The 18,857-nt window shown below is 39.1% G+C and overlaps 1 protein-coding gene across 1 annotated transcript in view; it reads right to left on the reverse strand.

Moving 5' to 3' along the window:
- Positions 1-1,545: 1,545 nt before the first annotated feature.
- The window catches only part of LOC126263308 (glutamate receptor 2-like), a 138,610-nt gene continuing 121,298 nt past the window's right edge, over positions 1,546-18,857 (reverse strand). The window contains exon 6 of the mRNA XM_049960396.1: positions 1,546-1,855. Coding sequence (XP_049816353.1) covers positions 1,546-1,855 — 310 coding nt within the window. The remainder of the gene's footprint in view (positions 1,856-18,857) is intronic.

Below are 18,857 nucleotides of genomic sequence, written 5' to 3' on the forward strand. Positions count from 1 at the left end.
CGCACAACCGATGGCCTCCTTATGGCAGCAAGTGTCTCCTGCAAAGTTTTCTTTCCCACGCTGTGGGGCGCAGAACACGACAATCTGCGTTGTTAAAACAACACACGACAATTTGCTTCTCGCCGCGGCCACAGCACAAAAGTTCTTCCTAAGCTGTCTTTGGCCAAGACAGCGTAGAGCACAGTGGCAGCGATGCACACGCTCGCTAGCTAGGGCCAAACTCCTACAGACAGTGAAAGCGTCAACTACTCCATTTTTATCTGTAGATTCGCAAGCATTACACAAATTCTTCGAGCGATCGTTTGACCTTTGCGTGCGTGGGCGTCAACACAACAGCACAGCTAAGTTTCTTCGATTGATTTTAGATTTCTTCTGTTTCCTCTTTTGACGACCAGTGAATCTGAGGTGGCAGCATTTACAGTATATAAATACTCATGTGAATCCCGTTTCAGTAGGAAACTCGTCAAGGCGAAACCAAATATGCTAATGAAAAACGCGTAACTAAACGAATAACTTGATGTAGCAGCTGAAACAACCAGTCGTAAGACCATAGAACGCAAAGTGCTACAAAATGCGTTTCCTATTAGAGCATGTAATTATTATTTGAAGAGACTGAAGTATCCTTTGTTCTGTCGTTAAACACTCCAAAAGCGGGAGAAGGAATTTGATAGTAGTCTGGAGATTTTAAAAGAGGTAGTAGATTTAGCTCTGTTAGTAGAATGGCACTGCTTCAAACTCTTCAAAACGTATATGTTCTCCCCTTTTACAAATTGAACGTTGATAATCGTGCAAGTTACGATTCGATGTGGTGCTTGGTCTACGTAAGAACGGTAAGGTGATGATGGCTTGCAACTTCCTTACGACAAGCAAGTAACCACTATATTACTATGCCGACGTTGCAGTAATATGTGATCTGTTAGAAACAACATAGAAAGAGTTGGGATGTCCTACAGTGTACATGGTAAAATGGCTACTGTTGCTTTCGACATTTTTTCGAGTATAGAAGCAGCTTGTTGGTAACCACATGTAAAACGTATTTCTTGACCTCTGCTGACGATTAAAGAAATGCGTGGGTCCGCAGCTCGTGGTCGTGCGGTAGCGTTCTCGCTTCCCGCGCACGGGTTCCCGGGTGCGATTCGCGGCGGGGTCAGGGATTTTATCTGCCTGATGATGACTGGGTGTTGTGTGGTGTCGTTAGGTTTAAGTAGTTCTAAGTTCTAGGGGACTGATGACCATGGCTGTTAAGTCCCATAGTGCTCAGAGCCATTTGAACCATTTTTTGAAAGAAATGCGTGGAAATTTTGAGACTGTCCTGTTTTTTTTAAATTATTACTAAACAATTTATTGAACAAGAAACACATTTTGTCTGACGGAACAATCAGATAGGCGACCTCTCAACTGCATGAATTGTTTCAGAGGCACATGTGTAAGATGCTGGATGTGCACATCTAAAAAGGAGAGCAGTTGTTTCATTACTTTAATGCCATGCTGAGAAAGGTACAAACCACGTGCTGAATAAAAGAACATGGTGGTAACTGTATTGTATTAGTACACGACAGCAGTAGGCACAGGGTGGACAGAGCAGCGGCTGCCAGCACTGCCAGAACTGGAGCCACTCCCTTCATATCCACTAGCAGTACGGACTACTTCTGCGCCCCTCCTACAGCACGCATTCTCCAGCAGCAGCAGGCATAGGGCCACCATTCCAGCAGCTGCCAGCACCACAAGTGCTGGAGCGACCTGCCTCGCACCTACCATCGGCGTGGACTGCTGCCGCTGGCGCTGTGTGCCATCCACCCACCACGAGTTCCACAGCAGACGATTGAGCACTCCCTCGCTCCTTAACCGCAGTAGGCTGTAAACAGTGGCAACTCTCAACAAGGCTTCTGTTTGTACTCACCTTATTAGTTGCTTCATTACATTGGCTTCAGAATATACAATGGTATCGAACGATAAGAGAGGGCTACAGTTAAATGCAAAACAATAGAATGAGTAGTAGGGAACCTGCTGTTTTATGAAAGACTTCTCTTGTAACACACAGCAGCCAAAAAGCCAAACGGCACCGTGGGCTCGTTGTAAAATTTGTTTCAAAATGAATCTTACATCCTGCTATGGACAATGCACTGTTTTGAGACTGCAACATAGAAAATATGTGTCAGACTGGGCCTTGAACATAGAACCCTGCCTTTCATGTTTGATATACTTTCCAAATGAGGTATCCTAGAGATATCCTTTCTGTTAGGATGCTAATTCGGCGATGGAAGCAGAAAATCTTGTGTGAAATTTGGAGAGTAGGACTGAGTTACTGACAGTGCTGAAGCTCATGAGTCTTGGATGGCTCTGTCAGTAGGAGCATTGTCTGCAGAAGGTAAAGTTCCTGATCTTGAACATCATGTTAACTTGTCAGCAAATGTTAAAAATTGTTTGTCTCATTGGCTAGGCCTGGAAGACAGCTACAGATTGTGTGGTCGAAAAGTCTCAGGAAGAGCAGGATGAGGCAATCTGATTTCGGGGACTGACTCTAGGTTGGCATTAAAGTTAAATAAAATAAAATAAAATAAAAAAGCAAATTTCATGATAGAGTACAGTCTAGATAGTGAATATTTTAAACTTTCATTATTTATCATTCACAAATGACAATTTTTGGCCACTGGCAATCATCAAATCTGTTAAATTCAAACAAAATTTACTGTAATATTATGAGAAAAAGCAAAGGTACAATATTAAAAGTCTCTTTCTATTTATTAACTTCTATTTACCTTTTAATCTAAAATTAAAATTTTCTTTCATTTCAACAAGTATTATAACGTCTAATAACAACATGTAGTCATTTGTGAAATATCTGTGGTAAAGAGAATTGTAAGAAAACTGCCTAAAATTATGCCAGAAAACGTTAATTTTTTAAAAATTCCCAACTGTTTGACCAGCATTCATTAAATTTTTTGGTTCCTTTGGTATGGATTCTGTAAATCCGGACTGGTAATTTATACAAAAAAGGTGCCTCAGCAATTTATGCACAATAAATTTATATGAAAGAAATTGTTACATTCCTACCTATCCGCTTTATAGCACAGACAATGTGGCCTGCAGTGGGACGTTATTTGTAACTAAAGGCAAACTATCTGCATAGCCACGATAACGAATCTGAACAGGAGATGGAGGCAGCACATCCTCTGTACATTATGTTGTCGCTCGATGTCCTATTGTTCAGAGAAAGTGCAGGTTGCTGAAGCTTGTAGGGCTGCATGAAATAAACTCCTGAAGATGACAGTGGTTGAGTGTTTCTATAAAGCAAATTCGACACTTTGGAATGCTATGTGCTTTAAGTAGCTAAAGAACACCAAGACTGCGTCCATCTTTATAATCTGCTTTAACAATATGAACTAGCTGCCCTCTGAAAAGTTCTAAATATGATCTGAGCACAACATCAGAAATATCAGCCATTCTGAATGAAAATTAGTTACTCACAGAGAAGAGCTAAAACTTACTGATAGTCCGCCTTTAACTGCATTTCATGTACAGTAGCCTGAAACATCGTGCTATTTTGTCTCTGTTCATAATACAGACCAAGGAAAAATTTTTTTGAAAAACTTTTTTTACTGTGATAGCTGACCTTTATAGATTTTTTATGAGCTGAATACAAATCTAGCTGTTGTTTTTTTTATATCATTCGTAGTTTTCGAGAAATATGCTTTTTATTATATAGTATCAAAATCCTATGCTATACGGTAAACGGGAAAATTAGTGTAACGCTTCGTTACAACATTAGCATGAACGTGAATGTATGGTGTCCCGGCGTATACAGCTGGTGAAGATTCTCGGGCTTTCAGACGGGTGGCGCTGTCTTCAAACTGCGACGTTTCCACGAGTGACATACTCATCGTACATGAGAATATCACCTTCACGGTGGAAGTAGAGGAGAATGGCTGTATTCCATTTCTGGAAATACTGATTAGAAAGAAGGCGGATGGCACGCTGGGCCATTCAGTGTATAGAAAGAAGATGCACACAGACCTGTACTTCCATGCAACCAGCTGCCACCATCCGGCGCAACGCGTCAGTACTGACCACCTTGGCACATAGGTCGGGCGTCATTTGTGACAAAGAAAGTCTCTCAGACGAATTACACCACCTAAGAGAAGTATTTCGGAAAAATTGGTACAGTGAAACACAGATTGGTAGGGTCTTCAAGAGGAGACAGGCTGACAAATTTCGGGAAGAGGAAGAAGAAGAAGAGGAAGATAACAAGAGACTCGACTTTCTGCCATATTTGAGGCCCCTGTCAGCCAAAATCGGGAGGCTACTGAGAAAATCGAACATAAATACCGTCTTCCGACCACCGCCGAAGACGAAAGACCTGCTGGGCTCAGCTAAAGACCCACTCAAACTCAATACACCTGCCATATATAGCATTGCCTGCGAATGTGGTTTACAGTACATTGGACAAACGCAGCGCTGCATCTCGAAAAGGTGCGAGGAACACATCAGACACGTTCGACTTGCACAGACAGAGAAATCTGCTATAGCTGAACATAGTATCAAAGAAAACCACACCTTTGATTCCGAGAACACCAGGGTGCTCTGCTGAGCCGGGAGCTATTCGGACACCGTCATTAAAGAATCGATCGAAATACGGGTCCACGAGAATCTTGTCAACAGGGACGAAGGTCATCAACTTAGCGCGGCTAGTAATCCAGCATTAGCCGCAATACGCCGTGAACGCACCAAGAACCGTGCAGCTTGCGATACGCGACCGGAATGCTCTGACGGAGACACGAACAGCGCACCCGCTTCCCACTCCACCCCGCCCACCGGCTCCTCTGGATCCAGCCTCCTGCGGACAGGTGGTGGGGGCACGCTGCAGGTATAAAGGGACCGGCATCCGCAAAATCTCGGCACTACGCCAGAAGATGATGAGTATGTCACTAGTCGAAACGTTGCAGTATGAAGACACTGCTACCTGGCTGGAAGTTCGGGAACTCTTAACCAATATAAGCATGGTTTGCATTTACAGTAAGCTACTTAAAACAATCATGTGTGTTAATAGAGGTTTCACTTGTCAGCTGGAATAGGTTTGTGTTTTCTTTCTCTTTTTTCTTTGAAGCTTCTTGTGTAGCTTTTTCTGCAATGAGTCTTTTGCTGAACTCGTTGAAGTGACCAACAGTAGTCCCCCATCATGTTGGTGTTCCAGTGGCCTTGGTAGCGTTTTTCCATCACTCTAATGTCCCAGTGAAAACACTCTCCTTGCTCCTCACTAACATCTCCCATATTGTCCGGGAAGTAATCGAGGTGACTGTTCAGAATCTTTCAGGCTCATTAAACATCCAAACATTTTAACTTCTTTAACATTGTAGCTATAATAGAAACATATTCTGGATCTTTTTCAGTCCTAAGAGTTTTGTAACAACTTGCTTGAATGATACCCACGCTTTTTTCTCATTTAATGGCATTGTGGATTCAAAGTTAACATCAAACATCAGTTTTCTAATGTCAGGTCTAACAGAGACGCCTTCTTTTGGTTTAGCTTCTGTAAGGTGTGGAAACGTTTGGCAGAGATACTTAAAACATGGTCTATCTTTAGGCAAAGCCGTTACAAACTGTTTCATTAGGCTTCACTTTATATGTAGAGGCAGTAGGAGTACATTATTTGGATCTACAAGGTTTTTACGTAGAATGTACCTCTCATCATGTTTTAAAGACTCCCTCACAGGCCAGTTCATCTACGCCAGTGTTGATCCCTAGCCCTACTGTTCCATTCACACAGAAACATGGAAATTTGGTAAAGCCACCTTGCTGACCAAGGAGCATGCATGTTACCTTTACATCGCCACATATCATCCAGCCATGAGCAGAATAGTATGTTTTATTTAGGACTATTGATAGGTTTTCATAGCTTTCTTTCATATGTACAGAATGTCCAACGGGTACAGAGGCATACATGTTGCCATTGTGTAATAAAACAGCCTTTAAAGTAGTTTTGGATAAATCAGTAACCAGCCTCCAGTCTTCCTTTTTGTATTCAATACCAAACTCATTCATCAGACCAGGAATGTCTGTGCAGTACACTCAATCACCTTCTTCTTGAAAAACCTTGGGAAATTGCTGCTCTCTATTTCTATACATGTATATTCTGGCTCCAACTGGCAGTAAGTGCATTTCTTTTAATCTGGACCCAAGCAATTCAGCTTTTCCTTTCTTTAAGCCCAGATCCCTAACCAAATCGTTAAGCTCGGTCTGAGTAAACAATTTGGGCTCTAGACTTCCTGTATTACAATGGAATTCGTGATCATCTGGTTCAATCTAAATCACATTGTACATCAGAAAATACTTCTGTTGGAATAGAATTTAAATCATCTGGTGGTTTAGGAACCGGCAAATCTATCTACACCATGTCCTACTGCTCAGATGGCGGACTGAAGGTTATGGTAGCTTATTACCTTCTTGTTTTTCGAATTATGATCAGTAATGTCAACACTGCAAAAGTACAGTCATCAGAATGACTTCTTGGCTCCCTCTATATCATTGGAACAGCAAATCTAAAGGCTTGTTTCTCCTTTTTGGACCATTTTCTTAGATCTTCAACGTACACATGACATACCTTATGCAGTGCCCAAGATTTATCTTGATCTCGAAGTTTAGATCCAAAGTATGATAGATAAACCTTTTTCACAAAGTCATAATGTTTCTTTGGTGTTTTTTAATCACAAATTCACCGCAAATATAACAAAAACTGTAAGCAGAGTTTTTACATGTACAGGAAATGGGAAAGTGAGGTTAGGTTGACAGTAAACAATACACCATCTGTTAACTCAAAAGTAGAACCCTCCTTTTTTGCCAGCAAATGTTTTTCAGCAGTGCTACCAACATCATCTACATTCATGACACCTCCATTTTAAAAGTATTTTAACTACTTAGAAGCTGTTAAATTCTTTAAACAATCGCTTAATTTAATAAATTTAACTGTACAATGCAAAGAAATGGTGGGTGATACAGTTTTTTAATTATCATATTTGGATTCCAAACCCTAAAAAAACATAAAAATAAGGTATTTTCAGCAAAAAATTTTCCATCGTCGGCCTGTGTAATCGTCCTATTGACCCTTTTGCTTGTTAAATTAACAGGAAATTAACATGAGAGAACATACTGGTACTGTCAAGCAAAGGTATTCTTTCATGCATATTTCCCGACGATGCAATATGTTTTACACAGTCACTTTTCCCGCATTTTGTTGCGTCTTATCCGATAGTGATCTTTGGTTCCCCTCAGTCTGAGCCTAACGACTGTTGTCGCTTCCCATGTTGCCATGCCACCTGTCGCACTTATGGTGGAGTCCACGCAAGAAGGTGGATGATCGGGATACGTGCAACTTCACGCAATAGTGCATCAAGTGACGCTTCAGCTGATAGCGTCATTCTGCAGTGTGCGATACAGGGTGAGCGTTGATTCTCATGTTAGTTTAGGCATGGTAAGGGTATTATGATTATGAGAATCACAAATCAAATTTGACAATTATTATGTCCAAAACCGACAGCAGTAGTTTACCAGTAGTGTTCACCTCAGCACTGCCAGTAACCAGGGTAGACAACGACTGGAGTGTGAGGTGTTGGACAGAGATAGAGCACACTGGCCACACCACAAAACATTCTCCTGCTGCATCTGCACAGGACACACCACACAGCTGCCTTCATACTTGTTCACCACTATAATCACTGAAACCTGGAAACGCTTTATCAACAGCATGTAACTGGGCATTTCCACCTAGCTATATCTGCTGGCAGCTGTAACCAGCTACGAAAATCAATCAAAAATCCCTGTTGAGTTGTGGCCAGACTAGGCAATCATGTCACACGTTTTATTACCAAAGCACATGATAAAACGAACTTTGGATTAACTGGAAAGATTTTAAAAAATGAAAAAGGCCATGTTTTACTCAGCTGTGAATCTGTAAATTTGCAGTTCTTGAAGTAGTCTCTACTACCAAAGCCTGTCGCGATATCACAACTTACATCGGTACAACTGCAGATTAACTAAAAGAGGGGTCGTTTTCTTTTGATGGTTACTGCTAATCCCTGTGCAGTTGACAGTCCTCATTGACACATACTGATGTACACAGTCTGTAGTATTGTTTCTTCTATACATGGTATCCATGTATTTGAGGGCACTAAAAAGTAAAAATAATAGTAGAGGGACCAGTTTATGTATGAGCTGTGACGAAACCTTCTTCACATTGTAACGGTATCAGCAATGCTGACACCACTATCAGCCAGAATGGATGCTTGTACCTCAGAGAGGCGTGTACAGGAACTGTGGGTTGTTTTTTACTAATGCTGCGGCAGAGCAGAAACAAGAAAGGTCATTCAGTATTCAAATTGTTTATTCTGCAAGACTTCTGTACAGAAGCTGTTGTCAGTGTCCCAGCTGTGCCACCCAGAGTGCCAGAGTAAGGCACCCTAGAAGTGGTCTTCATTTGGCTCCGGCTCGTGACATGGAACCGTCACATAAAGTGGTGGCTTGCAGACCAGCGGCTGGCTAGCTCATGACGCTGCTAACCAAAGTTGAAACTCTTTGGCCCCGTATTGTTCTTACGTCTGTTATGGAAACTGTCTTGAGCGTCAGTTACAATCAGAAGTGCCAGAACCAGTTGTAGTACAAATACAAGTGCTGCTAAGGGCTGAGGGGCAAGTTTTTGTAGTCAATCTGACCAGCTATGTTGTGACAGGAGCCTACCCCTGGCATGTAGCTCACTAAAGAAGTACAGCGTTGTGCTACAGCATTTTGAAGGCTGTCTCACTATTATGGCAGACTGTGGTACTGCAGCATGCAGTGACAGCAGTATTCTAGCACCTGGTGGCAGAATTTCGTATGGAGCTCGCGTGCACACCCCTCAACAGGCTCCAAAAACTGGTCTCCAATTGTTGGTGCAACTGTTTTTCTTTTCCTTTCATTACTATTATCTATGTTAACAAAAAAATATGTAAATTTGTATCTGACAGGGGAAGTTTCTGTGGGCAAAAAAAAAAGATCTTGATGAAACGTAACAAGTGTGTTGAGGGGACAAATAATGCAATATGTATTTTCTTGTTTGTGCCCAGTTTCAGTGTTAAGGAACAAAACACACCTCAAAAGTTAATTTGACATTTTAGATTTTGAGGGAATATCTTAAAAATGATGATGTATAAAAATGCTTTTATGTAAAAGTTGATATGTAATTGACATTCTTGAAAACTGTATAATCAACTTTTGTAATATTTGAAGTTTTGCAAAATACCCTGACTATCAATTAATTTTGAAAAACGAAAACTTTTGTTACAAGATCAATTAAACAAGCTTTCAAGCCACATACATCAATGTGTTATAAATCTGGTTTCTGGAATACCATTTTTGGGAAATAAGCTATGCTCAATGTACTGTCTGAGTGTCTTCAATATACCTAATTAAAATATCTAAACATTCATTATAATTCTATTTATTTCTTTTACTCATCTTTGTTTTTATGTTTTGAATATTTATTTAGCGTTTTCCATTTATGTTTTTAGTTTTTTTGTATAATATTTCACATCCATGTATTTTATTAATGAAAATAATAAGTAGCATTATTATGATACACAATCGTTACAGTAATGATTATCAACAATGTAATGCTTAAAACATAATGTTTTTACACCATGCACATAAAAGGAACGAAATTTCTTCAGGTAATATACATGATGGAGAATGAAACATGAAACAAAATTCAGCAGTATTTAAAAATGTTGCTATTGGTCCTCTAAATAACCTGATTTGTATCAGGCATATTTCAGAACACTGGTAAGCTTCAGCAAAGAGAACTGACTACAGCTTTATTATATTGTTCTCAATTGGAGATTGATGTCATAACCATTCAACAGAACAAGATTTGAACATCTTCTCAGAAAGTTCTTTCAACATCAGAAGCGGCTTATGTCCCACAACTCCACCTGTGCCATCAGGCCCTTTGGGATTACGAGATGAACAAATTTCATGTCCTTGGTTACGACGCTAAAAACGGCTTTTTCACACTGACCACTCAGATTTTCATAGTTTTAGAAGAAACAAATGGTGAATTTGGCGCGAGAATTCGAGAATCTCTTTTGGAAGCCCAAATGTGATTGTGACAGCATCTAAATCTGATAAAGAAACGTCAGACCATGCGAAAAGATATTTGAATAATGTTTTATTTTAAAGTAGGAGAGAAAAACCTGTGTTATTGTTAGATTCTTGGGGGTGGTAAATGTGAAAGAAACGTGTAGAGCATCGACAATGGAAAGGAACCTGAATCTGGTGACCCCAAAGGGCTTGACGGCACAAGTATAGCTGTTGAGCCATATATGGCTATCGATGTTGGAAGAACTTTGTGAGAAGATTTTCAGATCTAGTCTCTTCAATGATTATGATGTTAATCTCCACTTGAGACCACTAGTACATAATCAGTTCCTTTCGCCAAGGCTTACCAATGTACTGAAATATGCATGATACAAATCAGGGTATTTAGAGGATTGCCTGTGACAATATGAAATATTGCTGAATTTTCTTTTAGATTGTATCTCCAACATGTAGACTAAGTGAAGAAATTTCTTTCATTTTACATATATGGTGTAAAAAAATTGTTATGTATCAAGTAATTGTATACAGTATATCAGTATTGTATTAATATTTTAGCATAATAATTTGTTACTTATTATTTTCAACTAACGAAATACATATATGTGAAATGGTAAACTATAAACCAACAAGAACATGAATTTAAATTTAAAGTAACAATGTAAAACATAATACAAATATAATTAAATCAGATGATTAGAATAATAGTGAATGTTTAGATATTTTAATTGAATCAAGAACTTCCAAAAGGGACCAAGTCCACCTTTTGACAAAATAAATTTTTAATACTTTCTGATTCTTAAGAAGTCATTTGTAGAATTTAGTAACAAATGGACCAAAGTCTAATTTATTCTACACTCATGTTCAGGAAAAAACAGAACACCTTGAACGAGTAGAGATAGGATGATCATATTCGCAGGACATTTACATTAGTATTTTCTGTAGAAATGATTAGGAGTTCAACCATGTCGGCCTGTGGGTACAAGGTCAACATCGATATTGGGGCATAACACCATCTATCACTAAAAGTGGCCTGCAGCTCTCGTTGTCTCTATGAACTGACGGTATTGGAGACAGCGTAACTTGAGCAGATGTGAAGGCTGTCTCGCAGACATATGTACGAACTGCACCATCAAACCAGTGATCTTGGAGGAGGGAGCATTATTGCGATGAGAGAATGTGATGCATCCATCCTGGAAATTGCTGCTCCTGTGGGACGAAGTGTTTCAACAGTGCAACAAATGTGTGCAGAATGATTCACAGAAGATGGTAGAAAGTGGCGAGTTCTGTCAGATCGCACCATCCAGACCACCCCTTGAGAAGATCTGCACCTCATCCAAGCAGCATTGCACGACAAATCTGAGTCCTCCTCGGCTCACCCACATTGATGGAACTGTGTGACACATGGTACACTGTCAGGAGTGACAGTCCATGGTCGCTTATTATGGCGTGGGCTATGTACGAATCGTCCACTTTCCCGCCTACCTTTGACGAATGTGCAGAAACATGCTAGACGGCAATGATGTATGGAACGACATCACTTGGAATAGGAATGCCATCAGACAGTATATTCGGATGAATCCAGGTTCCGTTTGTTTGAAAATTATGGCCGCACATTGGTCTTCCAAAGGTGGGGGGAGCTGCATCACATTCGCACAAGACAAACAGCACCAACTCAAGGCCTTACGGTGTGGTGTGCTATTGGGTACAAACACAAACCACAGTTGATGTGTGTCCAGGGCACTGAGGCCAGTGTGACCTGCGTGAATGACGTCCTGCGACCTGTAGCCATACCCTTTCCGCACAACACCCCAGACGTCATTTTTCAGTGAGACAATGCACGACTGTATGTTGCTGCACGAACACGTGTCTCCTTGGTGTTACAGGATGTCAGTACTCTGTTCTGGCCTGCCAGATCACATCCCAAATCGAAAATGTGTGGTATATGGAGAAAGGGTGGATGGAGCACTGTGACCTAATGCCAACCACCACAGATGAACTTTGGAACCTGGTGAATGCAGCATGGCTGGATATACCACAGGACGCCATTCGCGCTTTATGGAACAAATTATCAGGGCCCATGGAGGAGACTTTGTCTACTAGGCAACAGGACACATGCTGAACCAAGGTAACTGAAAGACCTATCATTTCTGCAGAAAACACTTAAGTACATATACTGGAAATATGAACGTCCTATCTCTAGTCATTCAAGGTGTTCTGTTTTTTACGAACATGAGTGTATATGCCACAATGACATGAAAGTTCCCCTTGAACCTGCAAAAGACGCCAAGTCCAGGACTTGGTGACTTTTGCTAAAGAAACAATGTTACCGAATGGTAGAATAATGCATCTTCACAGTTGGTACTACTGCTTTCTTGATTTTATTTACGTTGCGAGGATTGCATTGTTGTTTGAAGACATAGCAAAATAATGGATGAAAGTGTAGCAAAAATGAGAAAAGAAGTGATCAACAAAGATCTGTATAAGAGAAAAACCGATTAAGAAAGCTAAAATTGAAGGTTTGGCTCACAAAAATCACAAAGGAAAGGAAGTTCGTACAAGGACAACTGGATCTCCATGCAATTACTTGCAGAGGTTATTACATTATTTTGAAATGCTTTACAAAACACGTGATTTTTATATGGCTTGGTGAGTTGTGTAGATATATTTTCATTCTCAGATGCGAGAAACATTGCTATAACTATTTTACTGAATATCAGCAAATAGGAATAATCCAGCATGTAAACAACAAACAAGATATATACCTACAAGTGTTAACAGTAGCAATACTGTACCCATAAAACACAGACGTCCTCGAAATGGTGAAGGATCAATGAAAGCAAATTACTTAACCTTAAATGTTCTTAACGAGGGCATAAAAGTAGATGTGATCCATGAAGCATTTGTGAAATTACATAGAATTACCGTAAAACGTCTCAGGTAGCTTTGTGCATTACTATTGCCAGAAAAAGCGGAGCAGGATGCTAGTGGGAAACATAGTAACTAGAAAGAAATGCCTGCAGATGAACGTCAAAGGATAAATGACCATATAAATTCATATTCAGTGCCTGAACCTCATTATTCTGGCGAGGAGAAGTATTATTTAGATGTCAAATTAAATGTGTTCAAGCTATATGAAGTTTTTAATGTAAAATAGCCAGATTCAAAACTGTCATATAATTACTATACAAAATATTTCAGAGAAAAGTTTTCGCTACTTTGGGATGTTCTCGAATAGATACATGTTGCAGGTGTGAAGATCTGTCTGTGAAAATTACAAACTCTGGAGTAAATGAAATTTCAAAGAGGATTGCTGTGGCAGAGAAAATAGTGCACCTGATATGAGCAGAGAAATTTCACAGACATACAAAAGTGGTAAAAGAGATAGATGAAAAGGACAGTACTGTAGCAGAATTGTCATGGATTATATGCAGAGTCTGTCATCGCCACATATACCATTGCAGGAAATATTTTATGTACGACAGTTATTGGTAAATGTGTTCAATATCCATGACTTAAGAAGTGGTAAATCCGTATTTTATGTATACCATGAAGGAAAGGCTCAGAAAGGACCAAATGAGGTATGTTCCTTCCTGTTATATTACACAAATTCAAGATAAAGAAGTACATTTTTTTTCAGGTGGGTGCCCAGACCAGAACAGAAATAATAGAGTTGCAAGTAGTAGTTATTATTGAAAGACACTTATCGTTTTGAGAAAATTGTCAAATATTTTCCCATTAAAGGGCATCAGTACCTTCCATACAACAGGAACTTTTCAGTAGTAAAAACAGCCACGAAAAATATTGACAAAATATCAACTGTGAAGGACAATTTTGAAATTATTGTGAACTCTTCTCCAAAAATAATTTCATGGTAGTCATGATTGTAGCTGAAGACATCACTGACTTTAAAAGCTGGTGTTCTACTGTATTAAGAAAACAGTTATCTCTTTAGAAATAGTAAAAAGGAAGATGTCAAGAGATAGAAAGGAACAGTTTGCTATTTCCAAATGCAACCAATTTTTATTCACATCTGATTTTAAAGCAACAATTAAAACACATGTCTAGCGATTCATACCTTTCATCTTCGCCTTCCAGGGAAAAGTCAAGCGGTTGCATTGGCAAAAAACAGGAATAAGATGAGTAGAAAAGTTTCCATTAAAAAAACAAAGCTGGAAGATATTAGAATGAGTAACTATTAGCTTGGTCAGTCACAGAATGAATGTCCTTGGGAACTTCATATTTCTGTTTTTTTTTTATCCAAATGAATACTTTCAGTATATTCAATACAGATCAAAAGGAATCTTTTTTGTAAAGAATATACATAATACTTGCAATAAGTATTGGCACAAATACGTATCACAAGTAATAAACTCACTAGAAATTTATCTTCACTTGCAAAAGGTACCAACTCCTACATTTTTAATAATTCAAAATATTATATAAATAAATAAAAGATATTACAACAGCAGTACTACTCCACTGGTCCTAAACCACATCAGATACCACCATATGCGCAAATAATTAAGCCATGAGTCTTAGGAAACACTTTTTGGTGTTTTCTTTGTGTTTGCTATTTTTTTACTTTGTCCATTTTGTAGCTTCCGGTTTCAATTACGTATGCTGAAAATACCCTGACAGTACATTCTGTATAGCTTATTTTCCAAAAATGCTATTTCAGAAACTCTATTACACATGGATGTATGTAACTTAAAAGCATATTTAATTTATGTTGTAACAAAATTCATCATTTTTCAAAACTAATTAATGGTAGTGGGGTATTTAGCAAAATTTCAAACCATTACTTAAGTAGATAACACAGTTTTCAAGAACTTGAATTGCATATCAACATTTAAATGAAAAGCATCATCATATATCATCATTTTGAAGATATTACCTCTCAACCCAACATGCCAAATTTCCTCTCCCAGTGTGTTTTACCACTAAAAGAAATTGAAATTATGCTAAAAAAATACATATTGCATTATTTTTCACCCTCTAAATACCCGCCAAGTTTCATCAAGATCTTTTATTTACACATGTGAATGTTCCCTTGAAAGTACTGTAAGCGTTACATATTTGCTATTGTATGTAAGTCTTTTAGATATATATTTTTCACTGCATGAGTGCTGTGCTCAGAGAGATAGTATCAGTGTAAAGTCAGAGGCATGGACTATTAAAGGAAGGTGGAAGTTGACACAGATAATATAGACCGCTAATGACATCATTATATTGAATCCAAAATCTTGATCAGCGGACTAGTAGCAGCATCCATTTGCTGGAGACTTCTGGAATACTGTTCAATTTTTCTTTATACCAATAGTGCCATTGTTTGTAAAGTTTACTTTGTGCAGCGTCTGGTTGCAGTGAAACATATTTGAAAAGAAGTAATATTTCGACACACAGCTAAACAAATTATGAAATTTAACTAATCTCCACAATGAGGCCCTGAAGACCAGCCATCGTGTCATCCTCTGCAATCTAGTGTCATATAGATGTGGTATGGAGGGGTACTCCACTCTTCCAGCTATTGTCAGCTTTGCAGACCTTGGAGCCTCCATTTCTCATTCAAATATCTCCTGAAATGGCATCACGAGACTGAGTGTAACGTTTTCCAATTCTTCCCCTCCTATCCCCTCGCCCAGGAAATCGATCCTGAGTCCTCCGCATAAGAGTCATGTGTGGTGACCGCTCTGGCTGCGGAGTGGACCTCAAAGATAAAGTTGTACTGAAAATGCGAAAATATTTGCAAACTCATTTTTCGAGGTTAAGTCAGTGAATTTGCAGATTGAGGCTAAGGAGCTGCACCATTACCAAGCAGATTCCAATGGCCTCTTATTTGAGAATATTTATTTGTGTCTAAATGTAACGAATTAAATAAGAAGGTTCTTTATGTAGCTATCTCATAAAAACACGTTTCCAGAAAAAACATTGTACATCCATTTAGAGGTTTCCACTTAACTACAGATGTATTGTTGCAACATGCATATGGAATACAAGAACTGTTTACATTTACAGATCAATAAGACAAGTGGTTGTGGGTACCATATCGGCCAACGTTGAAACACCCATATTAGTATGCTGTGTAGCCTCCATGGGCGTGAATGCAGGCGCTAACTCTGGCATCCAGTCTTTCGTACAGAAGGCAAATACTGTCCTCGGATACGTTAAGCCACGCCGCTCGACTGTTCACGAAGTTCTGTGAGGGCTGTTGGTTGATAAGTCACACGAGTGACTTCTCTTCCCATCATATCCCACACATACCTGATTGGAGACAAGTCTCGAGATCGTGCTCCACAGACAAGCTGCTGTATGTCTTGCAGAGCGCGTTGAGTTTCACAAGCAGCGTGTGGGCGAGGAATATCCTGTTGGAAAAACACGTCACCTTCCTGTTGCAAGAACAGCGAAAGAACAGGTCCAAAGAACATTTTGCACATACTGAGCGCTAGTTAGTGTCTCCCCCAGAAACACCAAAGATGATCGAGAGTTTTAGCTCATCGCACTCCAGACCACAAGGCCTCGGTGGGACCAGTGTGCCTTGAACGAATGCAACTCATTAGACATCGCTAACCAGGTCTATGTCGTACACGCAAAGACCAACACCTGCATGTAGACAGAATCTGCTTTCATCGCTGAAGACCAAGGTATGCCATTCCATCTTCCAAATGATTCACTGACAGCACCAGTCGAGCTGTGGCTTGAGTAGAAGACAGGCTAGAGGTATACATGCCTGTAGTCCCAGTGGTAGTAACTGGTTCGCAACAGTTCATGTTGTCATGTCTGGGTTCACAAGCTGTCTTATCCATGCTTTGGCAGCTGTAAGATCTGTCACTTTTGTCCTTATAATACGACGATCCTGGCGTGCGTCTTGATTCGTGTACGTCCAGAACCTTGTCTACATGTGTGAAAATGCACGTGACCACTGATACCACCATCATTGGCAACTGACGCAGCACGTCCAACTTGTATGGCTATTCTCCGAAAGGACAATCCTGCGATTCAGAAGGGCACAATTTTACCTCTTTCAAACCTACTCAGTTGGCTGTAGGAAGCACGAGTGCATGACCACGATATGATTGCCTACTTGCTTCACGCGTTTGCACCCCACTGAGCCTTCTGGCTGTGAGCATCCCCTATTAAAGGATAAGATACAAATGGCGCTCCAGTAGCTATGCCACTACGCTATCTATTGGCGGTCGACGCTGAAACCATTATTCCTGCATCTGCTATCCATCAGGTGTAATCGGGTGAAAATCGACATCATCTTTCCACCTGAATTAATTTTTTTCCAGTAGTGCATGTTGGTCCTGAAATCTAAACCTTGATGAATGACTAAGATTTTGAGATGACAATGTTAATATCGAACTCACTACCAGTGATTTCAATAATTATGTTTTCTATCTTGACAATTATTGTAGCAGTATCTGTAGATCTAATGCATTAGGCAAAAGTCATAAAACATAAATGCTTATTTTGTGTAAAAGCTGGACATTGTGAATAGAAAGGGATATCATATCTTATGAAAGCATAATGAAACATTTCGAACGTATTGCTGAGAACTGTCAACACAATATTTCAGACTGTTAATTATTCTCCCACCTGTCCAAACGCAAAAATGGTAATCATCACATCAACACTGGAAATTTCGGTGAAACTGGGTTAAGTGTTCTGCTACATTTGTAATACTAACACAAGTCTTTAAAGTTATTAAAATCAGGGCTTCATTTCAGTTATAAATGAGAAAAACTGTAACCATCAGATCTAGCTCGCATAATGAACTCAGCATTTTGCCCTCCACCATGTGACTTGGCTGTTGGTTTTTATGGACGCTGAATTATGAAAATGAGGATTTGATCGTCTCAGGGACTAACAGTAAGTGAAAAAGGTATATAAAGGTGGAGCAAAGAATGTATGCTTCCAAGTGATTAAAGCTGTTAAGGTTCTGCAAGCATAGAACTGCTGTGTGAACTACAAATGACAGAAGAATGTAATCTCTTACTGAATTATAGCGATAAATGATTACGACTACATTTTGTCAAAATGTAACACATCCTATTTCTTTGCATATCTTTTCTAATTAATAAAGGATTTCACCAATACATGTATATACATATCAGTCATTATGGTAAAATAGGCTGAAAATATCTTCTCAGGGACATGAGATATGTTGCCCCACTACTTATCTTTAATTTGGTGGCAAAACTACATGTATAACAGACATATAATCATTCAAATACATAATAGCGAGACCTGTGAAATTTTACATGTTATAATACTATTATTAAGTAAACTTGTAATATTGAATGCAGTTACTTAGCTTATTACTGGTTCCAAAAATTGCTGAAAATTTTATCACAAAATTACAAAAGGATAAAACTACAAAGAAAAACATTATACCATTGATTCAATACATATAAGACATTCAGGTTCCAGACATGACCATCCTCCTCTTGTTTGATGTAGGAAACGTGTTCTAAAATACCAGTAAGAGAAACAATAAACATCCCAGAAAAAAATCACAAACCACCAAAAAGGGAAATGAATATCATTATACAAACAGTCAAAAGAATGACTAAATAGAGCACAAACTCTGGAGCCAAAATCAACAAAAACAGCCACAAACAATGGATACAAAGAAAATTTAGTGACAAAATGAAACAATAAAATTAAGAAACAGAAAAGAGCAAATATCCAGATATCACCAAGACAAGGCAGAATTCCACACTAACTAATTACAA

The sequence above is a fragment of the Schistocerca nitens genome, chromosome 6, assembly GCF_023898315.1.
Source record: "Schistocerca nitens isolate TAMUIC-IGC-003100 chromosome 6, iqSchNite1.1, whole genome shotgun sequence".
NCBI classification, from domain to species: Eukaryota; Metazoa; Arthropoda; class Insecta; order Orthoptera; family Acrididae; genus Schistocerca; species Schistocerca nitens.